The sequence below is a fragment of the Prosopis cineraria genome, unplaced genomic scaffold, assembly GCF_029017545.1.
Source record: "Prosopis cineraria cultivar Desert tree isolate PC_DT_omini unplaced genomic scaffold, ASM2901754v1 PC15, whole genome shotgun sequence".
Lineage (NCBI taxonomy): Eukaryota > Viridiplantae > Streptophyta > Magnoliopsida > Fabales > Fabaceae > Prosopis > Prosopis cineraria.
In genome coordinates, this window is record NW_026555346.1 from 4,161,311 (window position 1) to 4,180,993 (window position 19,683).

Genomic DNA, 19,683 nt, shown 5'->3' on the forward strand with positions numbered 1-19,683 from the left:
ATAATACGCGTAATTAATTCTTCTACATAGATTACATGTAATCAATCCTTATCTATAAGAAAAATTCATATGCATAACATAAAATTGAAAGACAAAATAATTCCAATAAAACAACACACTTCTGAAATGGTCAGCAAAGTCGATAATTTCCTCAGTTCTAACTCCTCGCGCACAGTAGACTTTCATTAAGAAATTAAGAAAATATGACAAAAAAATAAACACCACAACAGGTGCTTTCTCTCGTGTGCAAACGAAACGATGCTACGCGTTTGAAGGCTGACAAATCTAGGAAGACTAAAAAACCCATCCAAACTCGTCGATTGCAATTTCAATTCATGAATATTGATGGCATATTCCTATTCAATTATCAAATATTAATCATTAAAATCTCTAGTATTTATTGAGATATTTAGGGTCGTGCTCAGGCAAATGGGTTTAACTTTTATTTTACTTCTCAGAGGGGATTTGGGTCCCTGACTCTAGTTTGCATCCATAAAAGAACAGTGTGACAATGAACCAAACCCACCGTCTTATATATATATATATATATATATATATCCTTTGATTTTTCATCGTTCGCTCTCCCTAGAATTCTCCCTTCCTTCTCCTTGTCTCTTTCAAATGGCTCCGGACAAGAAACTGAGAAATCTCATTTACAATCTCAGAGACAAAGCCTCCATAGTTGCAGCAACTCTATCGCTCAGACGCCACGTGTCCTCTGTTCGCCTCCACGTTGTCCGCGCCACCAATCACAGCATCTCAACTCCTGCGTCGGAGGACCGAATCGCTGACGTCCTCTCCGTCGGTAAAGGCTCTCATCTTCTGCCATGTGTCTGCATGGATGTTCTGATGGACCGACTTCACGAGACGCGAGATGCCACGGTTGCCCTGAAATGCCTTTTCACGATGCACAACGTCATAATCAAGGGACCCCTCTCTCTGAGGGATCAGCTCTCCTATTACCCTTCCTCCGGCGGACACAATTTCCTCAACTTATCCAACTTTCGTGACGATTCAGGATGGGGTCATTGGAATTAGCATCGTGGGTTCGATGGTATGCAGGCGTTTTGGAGCAGTCTAACAGTATCGAGGGTTTTGGTTTATTATCTGACAAGCGGCGATAACAAGGATCAAAAGAATGGGGTGCAGGAGAGAAAGCATCTTGGGGGGTCAAATTCAGATTTGTTGTGTAAAATTGGAAGTCTCGTGGGATTCGTAGAGCAGACGGCAAAAGTGCCCGAGTCGTTATACCTTCAAAAGAACGAATTGGTGTACGAAGTGGTGAGGCTGGTGGGCGAAGATTACAGAAGTGTCCAATCCGAAATGTCCTTTCAGGTGGATGAAATTGGGAAAAGGATGGAAATTTTGGATGTGGGGGAATTGGGCGAGCTGATGGGTTATCTGGAGAGAAAAGAACAGGGCAGAAGAAAATTGGCGCTTTTGTTTGTGGATAGAAAAAGAAACGATGCGTTTTGGGATTTGATTAACCAGACGAGAACAGAGATGGGGATGAAGAAGCGGGAGGTCGAGGGAAAGTGGCTAAAGGGGGAACCCGACCCGTTTCTTGAACCGGGCCAACGGATAGCGATTCCAGCGGGCGGAGGATGGGCCGGTAAGATCAGGAACGGCGTTCTTTAACGGTTCCAACGGTGGGATAACAATTTTTTTTTTTTGGGTTTTTGGGTCATTAAAGCAGAATAGTTGACAGGCGTGTTCGTTCTTTCTTCATGGTTACCGGATATTCCAGACATTTTTACTTTTGGTTCCAAATGGTGTGCTATGCCGGCTTGTTCAGTCGCTTTGTAAATGTTTCATACTTGAGATCTTTGATTTTTGTTGACCTTCTACCTATCTTGATGTTTCTATTCTTTGTACGAATACAAAAGCTTTCAGTTCCAGAGACGGCTCCGCGTGCCGGGTTGAAATAAACTAAATTTTTGGTCCTAGTGGTGGTTGGTGGCCGATATGGGAACCACCCATGTGATGTTTTAGTCGCAAGGACCTATTCTTTCAATTTTTTTTGTACATCGCTGTCTGTTGTTGAATAGGGTCAATACCAATTTCATCCCTGGCCACATCATTTACAAATTACAGAGTCCGCATCGTTTCGCGATTCCGTGAACATGTGCATTTTTTAGTTTTCAACCGAGTTGACGAGGATCGGCCCAAAAGAAAATTGAGTTGATGATGGCTTATCCTGTTGCAGGCTTCAGGACAGCAAAAGAAAAGGACAGCCTCTGGTTGTAGCTAGAAAGATAAATAGCCAGGGATGGGAGATGAATCTTGATGAGAATAAAAAGAAAGAAGAAAACAATTTGCAGTATCGTGTAATCTTGTTCCTTCTGGAATACTTGTATGTGGAAGAATTATGAAGAGCTAGAATAAGAGTGGAGAACGTTTAGGTTTGACAACAATTGCAGAGCCGCCTGGAAGGTGAGGAGCAGGAAGTGAAGCCATGCTGAGTGGGGGGAGTCCCAGGGTTCCTTTTACGGTCGTGGTGAATGGGAGGACTCTGTTGAATCGCCGGTGTTATTAGGATTAGGAGTGGACCACTTGTTCACTCGGGAGCGGGCTATCTTGGCCTGCAATTTCCCAAAATTAAAATCAAATTAATGTAATGAAAGCCTCTCAGTTGTTGTCATATTTTTGCAACACCAATATTTAAAAAATTGTCCTGAGTGTGCACGCACCTCATTGTCCCAATCACGTCTTGCTGTTATGAAGAGCAGCACGAGCGTCTGAATTCCCGTGCCACCGAATATCATTCCCCCCCAAATGCCCTGCCACACAATCACCATTCTCCCATCAGTACATTACGAATTTACAATCAGGGTCTCACAGTCAGTGACTCAGTGTAGTCATATTTCTATTTTTTACACACACCTCGACGCCAAGCTTGAAAACCCATCCCATGAGAAATCCGAGAGGGAGCCCAATAATGTAGTAGCATCCTAAATTAATATATGCTACTGATGCTTGCCATCCCGAGCCCACTGCCACTCCTGCATTTTGCCATATCATAATGATGATCAGCAGAGTGTGTGGGTGTGTTTCATCTAAACATATTTGGTTGCTTGCGTTAAATATTTTGACCTGACAATACTGGCTGAACACTGTTGAGGAGTATGGTGACGGCTAAGAGGAAGGCCATGCCATTGACGGCTTCGAGTACATCTGAACTGGACGTGAATATGTACGCCAGCTGTTCGCGAAATCCCATCACTACTGCGCAAAAGAACAGCCCGATCACCGTTGACTCTGCGACTGATACTTGAGTCGCAAATTTTGCTGCTTTCCCGTTCCCAGCTCCGAGCTCGTTCGCCACCCTCACCCTATTGTGTCAACATCCATCCATCATTTGAAATTAAATTACTCCCCGAGCAAATCTACGGACCAACCTTTGCATAGTCAAACGGGCAAGTAACCGATATGACTCTTGAGGTTTTTTTTTTTTTTTGGCCAAAATATGACTCTTGAGGTTGAGTGCATCTTTTTTTCTCCTATATATCTATTGTCATTTAGCTAAAGACCAACAGGGGAGGGACATGCCGGACCAGGGCCTCTCCTTGGACTTGCCACAGAGCCATATCATTGGAAAGATTAAAATCCGTATTACCGTACAATCAATGCAACTTTACAGTTGTCTTGCGAATGAAAAGCACAGGGAATGACCGAAAGAAAAATAAGGGCAAGAGGAGGGATTAAAAACAGTACCCGGTGCCGGCGAAGAATGCCAGAGGAATCATCATTTCCCACCCGTTTATAGTCATACTGCATGCATAATTTTTTTTAAAAAAAAAAACCGTTAGGATCTTACTCGTGTTTTAATAGTTGCAGGGATGAAACACATGCATAAGAGGCCACAACTCACGAATTTAAAACTCACCATATTGACAGCGCATCCACCGCGACTGTGGCATTCTTCAAATGCCCCGTCATGAGTATCAGTATCCTATAGTACCAGTTCTCTAAACTGCGTTCATCACCCTCTCAGTTAATTCACTTAAACACACTCAACCTCAAAGGGTATTAATCAAGAGAGAGAAAGGTAGCAGACCATAGCATGACCCCGGAAGCAGCAGAGAGCTTGAGAAATTCCAAGAGCCCTGAGAAGGCTTCCATCGAGAGTCCCGTCCAAGTCAAAGGGCATCCACCGCAAGCCACATACGCATACATGCCGAACACCAGTACCCACCACGAGATGTCCAGAGAAATGGCCGCACCCACCACTCCAACATCCCAGACGTATACCAGCAGCCAGCTGACGAGCACGTTGACCACCAGACCCGCCAATGAAACCCAAGCGATGACATAGGTCTTGAGCTGGCACTGTAGGAACCTCTGGAGCGGGAACTGGAAGGCAAAACTGAAGTGCAGGGGTATTAGCCACAGAGCCACCACCCCGGACTCCGCCGCCACGTCATCTGGCTGTCCCAACAATTTCAGGATGGGAGACGCAAACACGTACAGCGGCAACAGCAAGAAGCAGCACATAAACAGAACTATCCAAGACCTCTGCATATATATCCCCAACATGTGGTATCTCTTTGCCCCGAACGCCTGCCCGCACAGTGTCTCCAATGCGCTTGCCATCCCCAGCTAAATAATAAAAATATATATTCAACAAGTAGAATATATATATTCATTCAATTCATGACAACAATAATGAGAAATTGAAAGAGTGAGTCTCTCGCGATTGATTAATTAATTAAGCATACGAGGAGGCCGAAGTTGAAGCCGACGATGACAGTGTTGGCAATAGAAATGGAAGCGAGCTGAACATCACCGAGGTGACCGGCGAAGGCTTGGGTGACGACGTTCATGGTGAACGACGCCACGCGGCTGAAGATGGAGGGACCCACGATCAGCCATAGCTTCTTGGACTCGATCCAAACCTTGGTTGCAAGTTGATTTTGCTGAACGGGGGACCCATCCTCGGGCGAAGACTCTGGCAACAGAGGCTGCCTGAGGCTGTCATTCTTTTCTTCGGCGTCTCTGTTAACGCTCCTCATCATCGGAACGCAAGACGTGCTTATCCGTACTACCAGCCTGCGCGCTGCGCCGAGCTAGAATGTCGGATAGGCGCGGCACGTTTCTTGTTCATTTTATATAGACGCCGCCAACAGTGCCCTCAGAGTTTCGAAGCCTTGAACCTTCTCAACTACTGGCCGAAAGGGGGAAATAGTCAAAAAGTACAAAACCTTCTCAAATTCCAGAAAGTGCTTGCTGGCGAGAAAAATTCCAAATTTGCTTCTCCAAACGGAGGTTGCACTTGCAGCCTGATTTCGAACTCCACTCTTTTTTATAATATACTATCTATATCAAGTAACTTTTCCTTTTTTTTATCGTTTTATTATGCATTTGACTTTTTATCAATTCATACCAACACCCACAGAGAAACACATGTTTCGAATTATAAAACATGCTATTCAATTTAATTTTTTAGTTTCGGTAGGATGGTATGGTAATTATGTCTACTTTAAACTCTGTACAATGCCCTGGCAGAAAAAATTCATGCAGCGTCCCTAATTTTTCTTATGTTTTGAACGTACTAGAACGGGAACCCGGTGTTATATAATTATGTATTGATTTAAAAAATATTTTAAGAAATAATGTATGCAATAACCAATGTTTCTTAAGGTAATATTCATGAGTGTAAATAGAATTAGCATAGCAAATGTATTAGAATGAATAATATTATTTTAATATTATATATACATGATTATGCAACTATTTACAGGAGAAATTTTACGGATAATTTTAACAGACACGTGTTGAAATTTAAAGTTGTTGAATAAATAACGAATGGGGTGAGACCCGAACCAAGTGCAGTGCATGAAAGAGGGAAAGATTGTGGTCCTGATGTAGCAAACTAAGAATGGTTGGTGCGGAAGAGCAAGTGAATGAAGCAGACTGTTGAATTGTATGGTTTTTGGTATCTATCCGATTAGTTTAGTGTGGGGTAGGGAGATAGTATCTGCCTCTCCACAGCATCTGTACCACTTATCCCCAGTCGGACCCCTCACTAAATGGCACCATCAAGTGGGTTCTATTCATCCACCCTCTCTTCAAATGCATGTCTCTTAAATGCTCCTTCCCTTTCGCCTCTAAAGTAGATAAAAAGGGAACATAAGAGATGTTTACTCCTTTTTTCCTTTTTTCTTTTTAAAAAGTGATAAGGGGTTAGCTTTATTCGATGAACGAAGATCATTGAGAGACAATGGATCTTCATATTCTGCGAAAAAACATATAAAATAATTAGATACCAGGCTACACTCATGTTTATTTTTTATCTGATTAATTAATAAGGACATTCACCGCAAACAAACGACACGTAATATCAATTGACCTATGCTAACATAAGAACTGATTTTATTTGTATCATTTTCTATTTATTTATGACTGGTTTATAGGATCTTTTTATTGCATTCCTGGGCCTAACCGTAATAACATAATGTAAAAATAGAATTAGAATATTCAAGTGCCAAAAAAAAAAAAAAGCTTATCTACGCAATTGCGTAGGCGCATACAGACCAGGATCCATTTTCATGGATCCGGAAAGGCCTAAGAGTGAGTGGTTAGTGTCTACTTTTCTCTCCCTGCTTCTGTTTTGGGCCTAGAGCCTGTTCCATTACAAAAGGTCAAAAATTAAAGTTGTGAAAAGACACAAAATGTTGCAGACCAAGATGTGATTTCCAAATTTCGATTTTTAATTTATTAAAAATTTATTTAATAAAAGTCAGTATAATAAAATTTATATTTAAATATATATTTTTAAAAGTTAGTTTAATAAATTGAAAATTATTTGGATATAATAAAATATGTTTTTGAATGTATAATTATTAAAAAGAATATTAATTTATGATGATTTATAATTTTTATTATATAAATGTAATATATTTAAAATATTTAAAAAATATAATAAAATTTTTAAATTCCATAAAATTTTATATGTTAAATAGTAAAAACAAAATTAAAAAGTTTGATATATTAAAAAATTATATAATAAATAATTCAACATATATTAATATTAAAAATTAACATAATTGAAATGATATATATGATAAATTTTTTATTCAAAAAATATTTAACTAATTGAATAAACCTTTGTTCGTTAATAAAAATTCTAAATAACATAACAAATAGTTGAATTTACATCAATGCTAAAAATTAACAAGATTAATTATTCAATTTCTAATGCTAAAAATATAATTTCTAATGATAATTATTATTAAATGATATTTATATTTTTAATAAGTTAATAATATATTTTAAATAAAAAGAATAATATATTAAAGGGGTAGCATGATCAAATAATCCCTCGCTTTTTTTAGCAAAAAAAAAATATTTCACTTTTTAAATTCTATCTCAAGTTATTTTTGTAAATCTACACTTAAATCACTTTAAGAAATACTTTTTAAAAATATATTTTTTAATTATTTAATATTTAAATAACTATTCACATTTCAAATATTAGAAAGTATTTCCTAAATGTGAGATGTGGTCTGTCCAATCAGTCATGCTTTCACAGAATTTTCTCAAGGCAGATTACTCTATTCTCTGTGTTCGTGCAAAGTTTGAATTACATTTCTCAAGTTCTTCGCAGGACATGCAGAGATGATCATACAGTTTTACTTTTGCTTAAGACCTCTGCTTCAAGGTAAAAACAGAGGTTAGTTTTTTTTTTTTCTTATGATATATATGCTACTCGTGAAAAATATTTCTTTCATTTTGTAAGAACAGCAGTGCCGTATCGTTTGCACTTGGATCTAATTTCGTCTTGCGAATATTTCAAAGCACATGCATGAATGAATACTGATCATAATGATTTATAAATAGCATGGATTTTTTTTTTAATAAATTACATATGTGCGCGCGTGCGTGTGTTGATTTTGATTGCAATAGCACAACTATTTTAAAACCACAATGTATACAATTCTTGCCTCGCAGAGAAATTATTTTATTCACTTTTTTTTTGCCGGCTATTTTATTCACTTAACCTAAAAGGCATTTAGTCGAATCAAGTTAATTTTACTAGCAAACAAGGGGCATATTGAATAGGATTACAATGATTAAGAGTTTGCAATTGTAACTAACCTTCTAACAAGGTTCATGATTATGGTTTTCTCATCATGTTTTCTTAGAAATACATGTATACAACTAATTTCCCCAATAATTTAAAGTCAATATGGGTTACAGTATAATGGGAAGCAAATCTAGAGTGGTTGCGCAACAAAATGTTCCCTCACAGAGAAATTATTATTATCATTACTATTATTATTATTATTATTATGTAAACGAAAACAGGAGTATTTCTTTAATGACTAAAATGCATAAACTCTTTGAATTTTAAAGTAGTTGCATATGACTCATCTTTAAAAATTTAAAATTAACTCTTTTAATCTTTAATTTTATTTTTCAAAGCCTCTAGTGCTAATTATGTTATTTTTTATAAGGGTTAAAATGTTATTTAACTGAAAAATATTATCAAACAAAAATATTATATTGTATAACTATTTATAATCAATTTCTTATAATATTTAGATAGTTGAGGTATTGATAATCAAAAAAATATTATTATCACTGTATAAAATTTTAAATATTTATATTTATATTAGTTTTATCAATATTTTTTATTATCAATGGTACATGGTTTTATTATTTTAAAAGATAAATTTTTATTTATATTTTTATGTTAGACAAATGTAATGCACATAGTTAAAATATTTAAACTTTTAAATATTATCATGTTATATTAATTTATTTTTTTTAATACAAGAAAAGTATGTACTATTGATAACAAAAAAAGATGAAACTACTACACAAATAAATATTTAAAATTTTATATAGTGATAATAACCTTTGTTTTAGCTATTATCAATGTTTCAACTATTCAAAAAATATAAAAATTAATTAGCTATGATTCTGCAATATATTATTTTGTTTAATAATTTTTTTTAGTTAAATAGCATTTTAAGCCTTATGAAAAAAACATAATTAATAATATAGGGTTTTAAAAAATAAAATTAAAGGTTAGGGGGTTGATTTTAAACATGTAAAGGTTAAAGATGTCACATGTAACTACTTCAAAATTAAAAAAAAAATTATGCATTTTAGCTTTATTTAATTTGAATGTGAGCAGTGCCATTCCTTTTCCCTTTTTCCCTTAAGCTGTGTTGGTTTGAGAAAAGAGGAGGAAAGGTGATGGTTTTAATGTTACCTGTTTGATTTTGTTAGAGGAAATAAATTTTTTAATTATCTCTTATTTGGTTTAGGAGGAGAGGAGAGGGGAGGTATTAACTAATTAATCATTATATCCTTATATCTAAGTTTTATATTTTTTAATCATTCCTTATGTAAATTAATCGCATACCTTAACCCAAATTGCAATGTTTATATGATTTCACATTTTAAAACTTTGTCAATAATCATGTCAAATCTACACAGCTTAGGAGAAAAACAAATTAAAACTGAATTATTTTATTTGTTAATTCTCAAATTAATTTTAATATTTCTTGAAGTATAAGAGGAGAGTGGTTCGTTCAGATATTCACGCATGTCATTGTGTCAGTCTCTCCCCTTCAAGCCTTCACCGTCAAGCTCGAGAAAGAAGGAGCTTTGGATGATCTCTTGCTCTATGCATCAACCCTGTGCAGAGGAGAGCGAGGTCCATGGACCATGATGATGCCGACAGTGAAACTAATAGCTTGGGTGAGTCAACCTATAAGAAGAAGAATGTTGCTCGCTTGGGTGACTTAATCTGGAGGAAGAAGGCTCTCACAAGTGCAGGAGCAATTTTGGTACTTGGACATTATTGGAATATCAATAATAAATTAAGGGTAGATTATTCATAAATTTTGCCTCCCCTCCAGAAAACTCCAATTTAAAAGGAGCCAAAATGAGGGAAGGGGAGGGAAAATTTTAGCTCTCCTCTCCTTCAAAATTTTTGAATCGACTGAGGGAAGGGGAGCCATTTCCATTCTCCATGGGAGACAGAGTAAAACAGCAGGAACAAACATGTTGTCTTTTGAGGGGAGGTGGGGGGAGCATTTTGCCTCTTGATGATCAGACTTGTAGCCTATGATAAGTATCATATTATCTTTTGATAGTACTCCCTCTGTCGCAGATCATATTATCTTTTCAATGTACTCCCTCTGTCGCAGTTTATAATTTTTTTTAATAAAGTTATAGGTATCAACAAAATTTATTAAATTTATTTACAATTTTATCCTTTAAAAATATAATTATAAATTTCCAGGAATAATCATTATCTAACATAACATTATTGTAAAATATTAAATAAATAGAGAAAATATAATAAAGAGGGATGTGTAATGTTAGAACAAGCATAATTGAAGAAATATTATTTTACTAAAAGGCTTATATATGTTTTAAGACACCGGATTATCTCAAAATATGTTTTATAAATTAGAACGAAGGTAATAGTTATCAAGTGAAAGGCAAAAGGGGAAGGGACAATGGCATAGTAAAAATATACTAATGTTGGGTTTGACTTTGGATTTAGATCGGGTATTTTAGTTGGATAGGTCAAAATGTATAAATTTTTTATAAACTTTGACATAGTCGTATGTGATCACTCTCACATTTAAAAATTTTAAAATTAATTTCTTAACAATTTTGTTTTTTCAAAGTTTTTTTATTGTTAATTATATTTTTTTATAAGGGTTAAAATTTTGTTCAACTAAAAAATATTATTAAATAAAAATATTATATAATATAGTTATTTACAATCAATTTTATAAATTTTTTAGATAGTTAAGGCACTGATAACTAAAAAAAATATTATTATTATAGTATAAAATTTTAAATACTTATATTTATATTGGTTTTATCTGTATTTTTTTATTATTAGTGGTGCATGGTTTTATTGTTTTAGAATTTAAATTTAAATTTGTATTTTCATGTTAAGTTAATATAATGCACATGGCTTAAATATTTAAAATTTTAAATATTAATGTATTATATTAATTTATCTTTTAATATAAGAAAATTATGCATCATTAATAACAAAAAAATATAAAGGTAATACAAAAGTAAATATTTAAAATTTTATATGATGAGCATAACATTTTTATTGGGTATTGTCAATGCCTCATCTATTCAAAAAATATAATAAATTAATTAGCTATGGTTCTACAATATAATAACTTGTTTAATAATATTTTTTTAGTTAAATGATATTTTAACCCTTATAAAAAAATATAATTAACAGTAAAGAATTTTAAAAAATAAAATTAAAAGTCATGGGATTAATTTTAAACTTTTAAAAGCAAAGGGCCATTTGCAACTATTTCAAAGTTTAGTTGGATATATAAAATTTGATGGAATTAAATCAAATTTACATTCACATTCATATTATATTATAATTTATCTTTAATTTTAGTTTTCTTTTATATTTTAGTTATTTAAATTTCCAACTATTCAAACCGTCTGTCTTTTCTTGGTGCATAATCGTCTCATTTTTTTCTTCTTTTTGTTTCAAATCTTGTCATGTCTCTCTTTTATTTTTAATATGTTTTATACTTTTCAAATGAATAATTTTAAATTTAAAAAAATTAATTCACATACTCCCTCTTATAAAAAATATAAAATATTTTTAATTAAATTTTACCCCTAATAAAATAGTTGCTTGTCGTCAACATAACTCTATCTTTTTATATTTATTTATATCTAATAGAGTATTTTGTTTTAAAATAAATATGAAATGATTTATTCAATATGACACTTTTGAAAGAATAGTAGTGATTACATGTTTAAAAATTAATAATGTCTTATATTTTTTAATATCTAATTTTTTTAAAAATAATATATTTTTTTAACCGATGGAGTACAAACATATTTTTTTTCATATGAAATTTTAAATCTAAAATTTAAATTCAAATTTACAAAGGTTTTGTATTTATTTATGTGAAGTTTTTGCTCATCATTGTTATTGATAGAGTTAAATGTTATTTTTATTCTTAAATTGTATAAGAAAGGTTAAAAATGATTTTAAATTTAATTATGAGTTAATTTTTTCTCCCCGCTTTAAAAATTTATTTCCTCATCATCCTTTTATTTTTTCATCATTAGTGAGCCTCACATTATAATTTTTTATATTTTTTATTGTAGAATATTTGAATTGAAGGACAAAAATAACTTTTTGAATAGAAGTTAAAAAGTAAAAATGACTCTTAACTTAATAAAAAATATTAAAAAAATAGTGAAACTTGTTGATAATTAACAAATATTAGGTATTTTAATATCAAAGTAATAATAGAGTGATGTTTAAAATTAAAGGATAAAATTAGCTCATAATTAAAATTAAAATTATTTATGATGTATATAATTTTGCATTTCACTGTATAGATCCGTAATTGACGGTTGCAATTAAAAATGTACCTCTTTCAGACCCCCCCCCCTTTTTTTTTCCCTTCTTTTTGACCCGAAGTCCAGCCTTAAACTGAGGTGAGAATATTTAGTGCACAGACAAGGTCAGCGTGATACCTGAATTTTGGATTTTATGGATTAAGATTTAAGATACACTTTTTACATTCCCGTATTTTTTTATAAGTTTATTCTATTTCTAAATATAAAAAGTGTTGTAATATATTTAAGTAAGTAGATAATTTTATATTTATTTTTTAAAAAAGAAGAGATATTAATTTGATATTTTTCCCATTAGTGCCATGAAAAATTATTATAATTGTAATTTATTGTGATTTCAAGTAAAAAATAAAATTTTATTATCATATGAGATTCAATTAAAAATTTTATATACAGGGATGGATCCCTCCTCCATCTAACAAAATAAACAAATTTTAATTGTTTCATATATTTGAATAAGTATTAATTTATCTTAACTATATCTGGGATTGAATATTCCAAACTAAAATGCTCCTTTTACTAATATTTAATTTCATTCCTGACTTTAAAATGCTCGTTTAATAACAAAAATGTCCTTATTTCTTGTTATTAAAGAAAAACACATATAATTAGAATTTCCCAACGATAAAGAAAAGAGGGAGCATGCGTTCAACTTGTTGCTGATTGATGAACACCATGATATTCATCTAGACTGTTTAGATTTTTACCTAAACAGTTCAAATTTAAATTGTATATTTTAATTTTATATTTATTAAAATAAAAAATTATATGAGTTATGTGAATTTATTCCTCATCAATCTAAACAAATTTAATTTAAATGATCAAATTTAATATTAAAATTTTTTATAATTCTTATAAACTGAGTGTCTTGATTTAACATTTTGAACTCCTGGTCTTTTAAGAAAGTGTCCATTAAAAGATTATTTTTATTTTAATATTTTATTTATTGAAATAAAAATTATAAAAAAATTTAACATTAAATTTAGACTATTTATAATACATCTGAATAGTTAATTATTAAAATTATAAAAAACAATATTAAAATGGCCTGCCTAAGTTAAATCTATATTTTCAAAATCAATAATGAACATGTTTATTCATACAATTTATAAATTTTTATTTTAATAAGTATACATAAAAACATAAATATAAATTAAAAAAATCCGAATGGCCCAAGTTTTTCAGAAGCATGAAACGGTGCGTAGCACCGGCGGGCGTGGGGAGCATAGTGCTGAGATAAAACTGAAGACCCAAGCACCTAGATGGACAACAACTGGACACTGGCAATTTGCCGTCTCGCCAATGTTGGAATTCTTTACAAGTGTCAAATTCTTCAAATGCTTACAAGAGACTTGATGGAAAGGTGGCAATGTCAACGAAAGAAAAACTCGTTTGGATAAATAGGTTTTGGCATTTGGAAAGTACTTTTTAACTTTTCAGTTGTCAAATGTTCTTTAAAAAAATTTTAGTTAAACAAAATAATTTTTAAAATGTGGGTTGAAATGGCATTTAAAAGTGAATTTTAGAATTCTATTTTGAGTTAGATTTTAAATAGCAGATGTGATTTGAGTGTTTAATATGGAAAATAGATTTGTATCTATTTTTTTAATTGACCACGCTATTCTTGATATTTTTGCTTTCTTCACATGAGTTCACCTACAGTCCTCCAATTTCATCTCTACTCCTCTCAGCACTGTTTGCCATTCCTCCGACTGAAATTTCTCCCATCTCCTTCTCCTCATTGTTGGTGCTTCCTCGTCAGGTAATGAATATTGAATTATTTATTATATAATTTTTTTTAACATATTAAACTTCATATTTTTTATTCTTATTATTTAACATATTAAATTTTATGTTATTTTAAATTTTTCATATTTTTTAATTATTTTTAATCTATTATATTTGTATAACAAAAATTACAAATCATCATAAAGTAATGTTTTTTTTTGTTACTATATATTTAAAAGTACAAATCATTATTAATTCAAATAACTTTTAATTTATCAAACTAACTTTTGAGAAAATATATCTGAGTATAAATTTCATTACAATAATTGACTTTTATTGAACTGATTTTTATCAAATAAATTTTTAGTAAATAGACTTTTGATAAATTAAAAATGAAACACACATTTAGTGCATCATTAAAATTCAAATTCCAATCATGAATTTGTATTTATTTTTCAAAAGTTTGGTCCATCATTATTATCTAAGTGTGCGTTTGGTTTTCAGTTTATCAATAATTTATTTGATAAAAGTTTATTTGGTAAAAGTCAGTTTAGTGAACGTCAGTTATTCTAATGAAATTTGTATTCGAATATATTTTTTTAAAAGTTAGTTTGATACATTAAAAGTTATTTGGTTTGTGATAGTAAAATATGCTTTTAACTGTACAATTACCAAAAAAGAATATTGATTTGTGATGATTTAAAATTTTTATCATACAAGTGTAATATATTTAAAAAATATGATAAATATTTTAAATAACATAAATTTTGATCTATAATGCTAAAAATTTGATCTCTAGTTATTTATATTTTTTAATTTATAATTTTAGAAAATGTAATAAAGATTTGTAATTTTTATTATACATTAATGCTAAAAATTAACATAATTAATTATTTAATTTATAATGTTAAAAAATTGATACCTAATTATTATTATTGAAATAATAATTATATTTTTAATGAATTAACTATTTTTTACATAAAAGAAAAAGAGATTAAACTTGGTGTAGTATGGTCAAATAATATTTTACTTTTTAAAATCTTCAAAATAGTTACATTTTAAAAATTCACTTTTAGCTACTATTTGAATGTAGTTTTAAGATATATTTTTTAAAAAAATATTTTATTTAAACAAATTTTAACTTTCTAAAGATAAAATTTTATTTTTTAATATGAAATGAAAAAAAATCAAACAAAAGTTTCACCAGACAAAAGTGTAGTTTGGCAACTGCGGTTAGAAGTTTATATTTAAGTCAGGCTTTAAATTCTGGCCAAAAAATAATAATAATAATAATAAAACAAAACAAAAGAGTCAGGTTTTAAATGATAAAAAAAAGTGAGAACATTCAGTATGTAGACAAACGCATCCATGCATGTCGTACCTACCTTTTTTTTTTTGGTTAAGAATTATCCTCAATCATTTAGCATTATAAGATACTATTAACTAAATTACATTCTTAATAAGTTAATTGATTATTTTTAAAATTATATAATTTTTTATGTTTGTTCTTATTTAATAAGATGTATGAATGAGAAATTTTATTAATCACACCATTAATTAAGATTATTTTTAAAAAAGTTTTATTAATTATACCTTAAAAGACACAAAAAGGCATAGATATTATTTAACACACTTATTTGAAAAAAAATACTTTATGATATTAAAAATTAGTAATAAAATACACTCCCCAGTCCCCAGTCCTTAGTCCCCTTGTCTTAAAAAAAATAAACAAATTTTAATTGTTTCACACTCCCTCCATTTTTTATTATTGCTGGAAAAACTATCATTTTTTTTTACTTTTTATATAAGAAAAATAATTTATTTCAACAAGCATTTATTATATATTTTTTAAATCATCCCTCATAATTTACATTAATAAAAAATAATTAATACATGTTTATGTTGATTAGCATAGGACATTTTAGTCTAATTTTTTATTTTTAAATATAATTATTATAGTTAATTGATTTTCTTAAATTGTGTGATATAAATTTATATATATATATATATATATAAATGGAGGGAGTATATTTTAGTAGAAGTCAATTTATCTTAATAACAACATCTCATATTGCAATCAAGTTTTAATTCTTTCACATATTTCAGACTAAAATGCTCTGGTTACTAATGTTTTAATTTATTTTCAATTAACTAAAAGATGCTCATTTAATAGGTTAAAATATACTTTTAGTCATCTAACTTTATATAAGTTTTTAACTTGATCCTTTAATTTTTTTGAAATATCCTTTAAATTTTTTCAGTTCTTTAACACCAAGTAGGCTACACTTCCTAATGTGCTACTAATTCTGTAATTCAGGCCCCACTATGATGCTCACCGATGTATTTCTCTTACACACACAGAGGTCCGTGCTCAATTTAAGCAATCATTGTGTGCATTTGAATTAAAAAAATTTACAATTGATGTGAGAATTAACTGAGATTGATTAATTAAAGTTGAAAAAAAGTATGTAAATTTAACATAATTTATATTTAGATACATATTTTTAAAAGGAGCTTTTATACATATAGGATATATTATGAGATCAAGTAAAAGAAATAGCCTGTCCCTTTTAAAATTTTAAAAACGATCTTTTTAATATTTAGCTTATAATTAATTTATAAAACTACCCTTTCACTATCTGCTTTTTGCAAATATTAAAAGATTTAAAACGTAATAAATTTTTAGAACTGAACACAATGAATACAAGATATATAATCTAAAATGGCTCTTTTTTAACAATGAATGTGAGAAAAAAGACGGAACTGGATGCAAAAGAGACGAATGCAAGACAGCAAAGCAATGTAAATGAGCCATAGTCAATTAGTCATGATCACGAGAGACAAACGCAAGGCGAGATACATTGACGGAATGGAGCACATCGATGGAGAAATGGAGTAATAAATTCATAATTTTTTATTTTATTAGTTTAGATATTTGATTCTTTGTGATAAATTAAGAGTTTAAATTTTTCTGTAGACTGTGTTGAATCTATTTTGAGTAAATGATTATATATTTTTTATTATTAATTTACAATACTATATCATTGATATATTGCTGTATATAACTAATATACTATTGTAGATCAACATAACTAGACAATCAGACATAAACTTATTTATTTAATATTATATATATATATATATATATCAATGATGCAGTATCGTAACTCAACAATATGAAAAATACATAATCATTTGCTCAAAATGAATCAAACATAACTCGTAAAAAATTCTAGGTTAACGAGATATGTGAAGATGGTGAAATTTTGATAACAGATAATAAATTTTAGCCTAGTCGTCTGCTTTCAAAAATGAAGATGTCTCTTTAGTGTCCAGTATCCTCTTCATAGTGTTCTTGAAAAAAACAGAGAGGGAGAGAGAAGAAAAGTTCTACAATAAAAAAAGTCATTAGCAGTTTCACATTTAGAGAAAAAAGGAATGATTCAGAAAAAAAAAGATTCAATTAGTTAAGAATTAATTACAATAAATATATTGTGTTTTAATAATAAATTTAATCTGAGAATAAAAAAATAAAATATATCTAATTAATTTTATGATTGGCCACATTCCAAACTATTTAAAAATCTCATCCATAATTTTTAAGAATTATATTTTTTGATGCCATTAAGCTAATTTTTTCTTTTTAAAAGTTAATTGAACAAACTAAAATTTATTTAGATAATTTAATTTAAAAACCAGTAAAGATGTATGATGATGAAAATGGACATGGGTTTTCTTATATATATATATATATATTTTACCTAATTTGATATTTTTAGAAAAATATTAAACTTAAAATTACAATTTTTTAAAAAGGTAAAATAAAAAATAAAAAATAAATTGATAAAGTCAAAAAATTTAAATTTAAAAAGGTAGAATTTTAGTGATAAATTATAAATATTAAATTTTAAAATTTTTATATTTATTTTTATGCCAGTAATAAAATAATATTTTTTATGCCACACACAAGTATATCAGCAGCACTTTTTTCTTTAAACAAAACGATAATCTCATTTTAATGCTTCACTGAGCAAACCGACAAGAGTGGGTTACTGCATATCAAAAAAAAAAAAAGAGGGTGGGTTATCTTTAATAATATTCAAATCTAAGTCTTTATTATTTGTGCTTTCTTCCCTTTCTTTTCCAACATTGTCTTGAAGCTTCATTTTGTAGCTCTGCACGAACTTTTATCCTCCAAAACTCTCCTCATCCGTCAACATTCATTTGCATGTCATGTTGGTGTTGAGGTTTGCGTCCTCCCACATGTCACGTGCTCGAATGGATATTGAGAGGGGGGAAAGCTCTCCTCATCCATAATTTATCCAAACAATATTTTTATTTACCTAGTGAGCTTTTGACATATCAATTGAGATTTGAGCCACCTGGACCTTGGATGGGATATAAACCAAACATAAAGTAGGTATTTTAAAGCTCAAAATCCTTGAGCCCCAAAAAAAAAAAAAGAAAAGAAAAAGGAAACTCAAAATCTATCACAGAAATTTTGAGCCTGGCGTGGTAGAAACAGAACCTTGGTCCTCATCCTTTGATACCCGTGGTGGACACGAGAGTATCAGATGCTACGATTATGATGCCTGACATGTGGGTATATTATCACGGCTTTAAAGCTTGGATTATACTCCTCAATTTTAAATCATGAAATATTTTAAAAGAAAGTTAACATTTTAAAATATAAATATTTTGATAAAAATAAAATCTTATTAATAACATTGTTAATATTATTATTCTTATTATGTCCTTTTTCTTTAATATTTTTAAGAAAAAAATTAATTTTTTAATCCTTCAATTTTTAACTGACTTGTAATTTAGTTTCTCAACTGTGATTTGTTGTGATTCAACCCTTTAAATTTTGTCTCGCTTATAACTTAATCCTTATTTTTTAATTTTTTTTAAATATTATCTTTATCAAATAAAAAGAATAAAAATGATCATATCTTACTTTAATACTCTCATCTTGCTCTTTAATATAAAAACCTAAGCTAACACAAAAAAAAATGAAAAGTTGATGGATTAAGTTATAGATGAGTCAAAGGTTGAGAAATTGAGTTACAAGTAAGTTACAAGTCAAGGGACTAAGTCATAGCAAATTAGAGCTGAAAGATTGAGTTACAAGTGAGTTAAAAATTAAAGAATTAGAAGATTAATTTTTTTTAAATGAAGCACTAATAAAGAATGTAACATCCTGATTTTTATATAATAAAGAAATTGTGGAATTTAGGTTTTGAGGAAAAAAATGATAATAATAGGAATTTATATTATTTGAGGTTATTTAGAAATAATATTATGATTAGGTATTTAATTATGAATTTAAAAATTTAAATTTAAAACCACATAAGCAATATTTAGTTAAGATATAATACATAAATAATTTTTTTTTGTGTGTGTTAAAAAAAAAAAAAAAGAGAAGGTAGAAGGAACAAAAAAAAGGGGGGGTGGAAGGTTGTTGTTTCTAAGTCCCACATTGGTTAGATGAGGGAAGAGAAGAGGTGGCTTCATGTATAAAAAGGAGGGGGTGTGTGCATTAGGAAGCATGAGAGGCTAAGATGCAAT

General features: G+C 30.0%; 3 protein-coding genes across 4 annotated transcripts; 2 read left to right on the plus strand and 1 right to left on the minus strand.

Annotated features, from left to right (window-relative positions):
* Positions 1-621: 621 nt before the first annotated feature.
* Positions 622-1,038, plus strand: LOC129294571 (putative clathrin assembly protein At4g40080). The gene has a single exon (XM_054932989.1). The coding sequence runs from the start codon at positions 622-624 to the stop codon at positions 1,036-1,038; it is 417 nt and encodes a 138-aa protein (XP_054788964.1).
* Positions 1,039-1,056: 18 nt separating this feature from the next.
* Positions 1,057-1,638, plus strand: LOC129294572 (putative clathrin assembly protein At4g40080). The gene has a single exon (XM_054932992.1). It carries the CDS (start codon positions 1,057-1,059, stop codon positions 1,636-1,638), a length of 582 nt encoding a protein of 193 aa, XP_054788967.1.
* A 475-nt stretch (positions 1,639-2,113) lies between these two features.
* LOC129294397 (protein DETOXIFICATION 27-like) lies at positions 2,114-5,254 on the minus strand. 2 transcript variants are annotated; one of them, XM_054932735.1, is made up of 8 exons: positions 4,749-5,254; positions 4,058-4,599; positions 3,887-3,973; positions 3,715-3,771; positions 3,094-3,332; positions 2,884-3,002; positions 2,691-2,780; positions 2,114-2,582 (listed from the first exon to the last, which is right to left on the minus strand). In XM_054932735.1, exons 1-8 carry the CDS (start codon positions 5,013-5,015, stop codon positions 2,487-2,489), a joined length of 1,497 nt encoding a protein of 498 aa, XP_054788710.1. In that variant the 5' UTR covers positions 5,016-5,254; the 3' UTR covers positions 2,114-2,486. The 2 variants fall into 2 exon arrangements, with proteins under 2 accessions (XP_054788710.1, XP_054788709.1); XM_054932734.1 differs by having other exon boundaries at positions 4,719-5,253.
* Between the last annotated feature and the right edge of the window lie 14,429 nt (positions 5,255-19,683).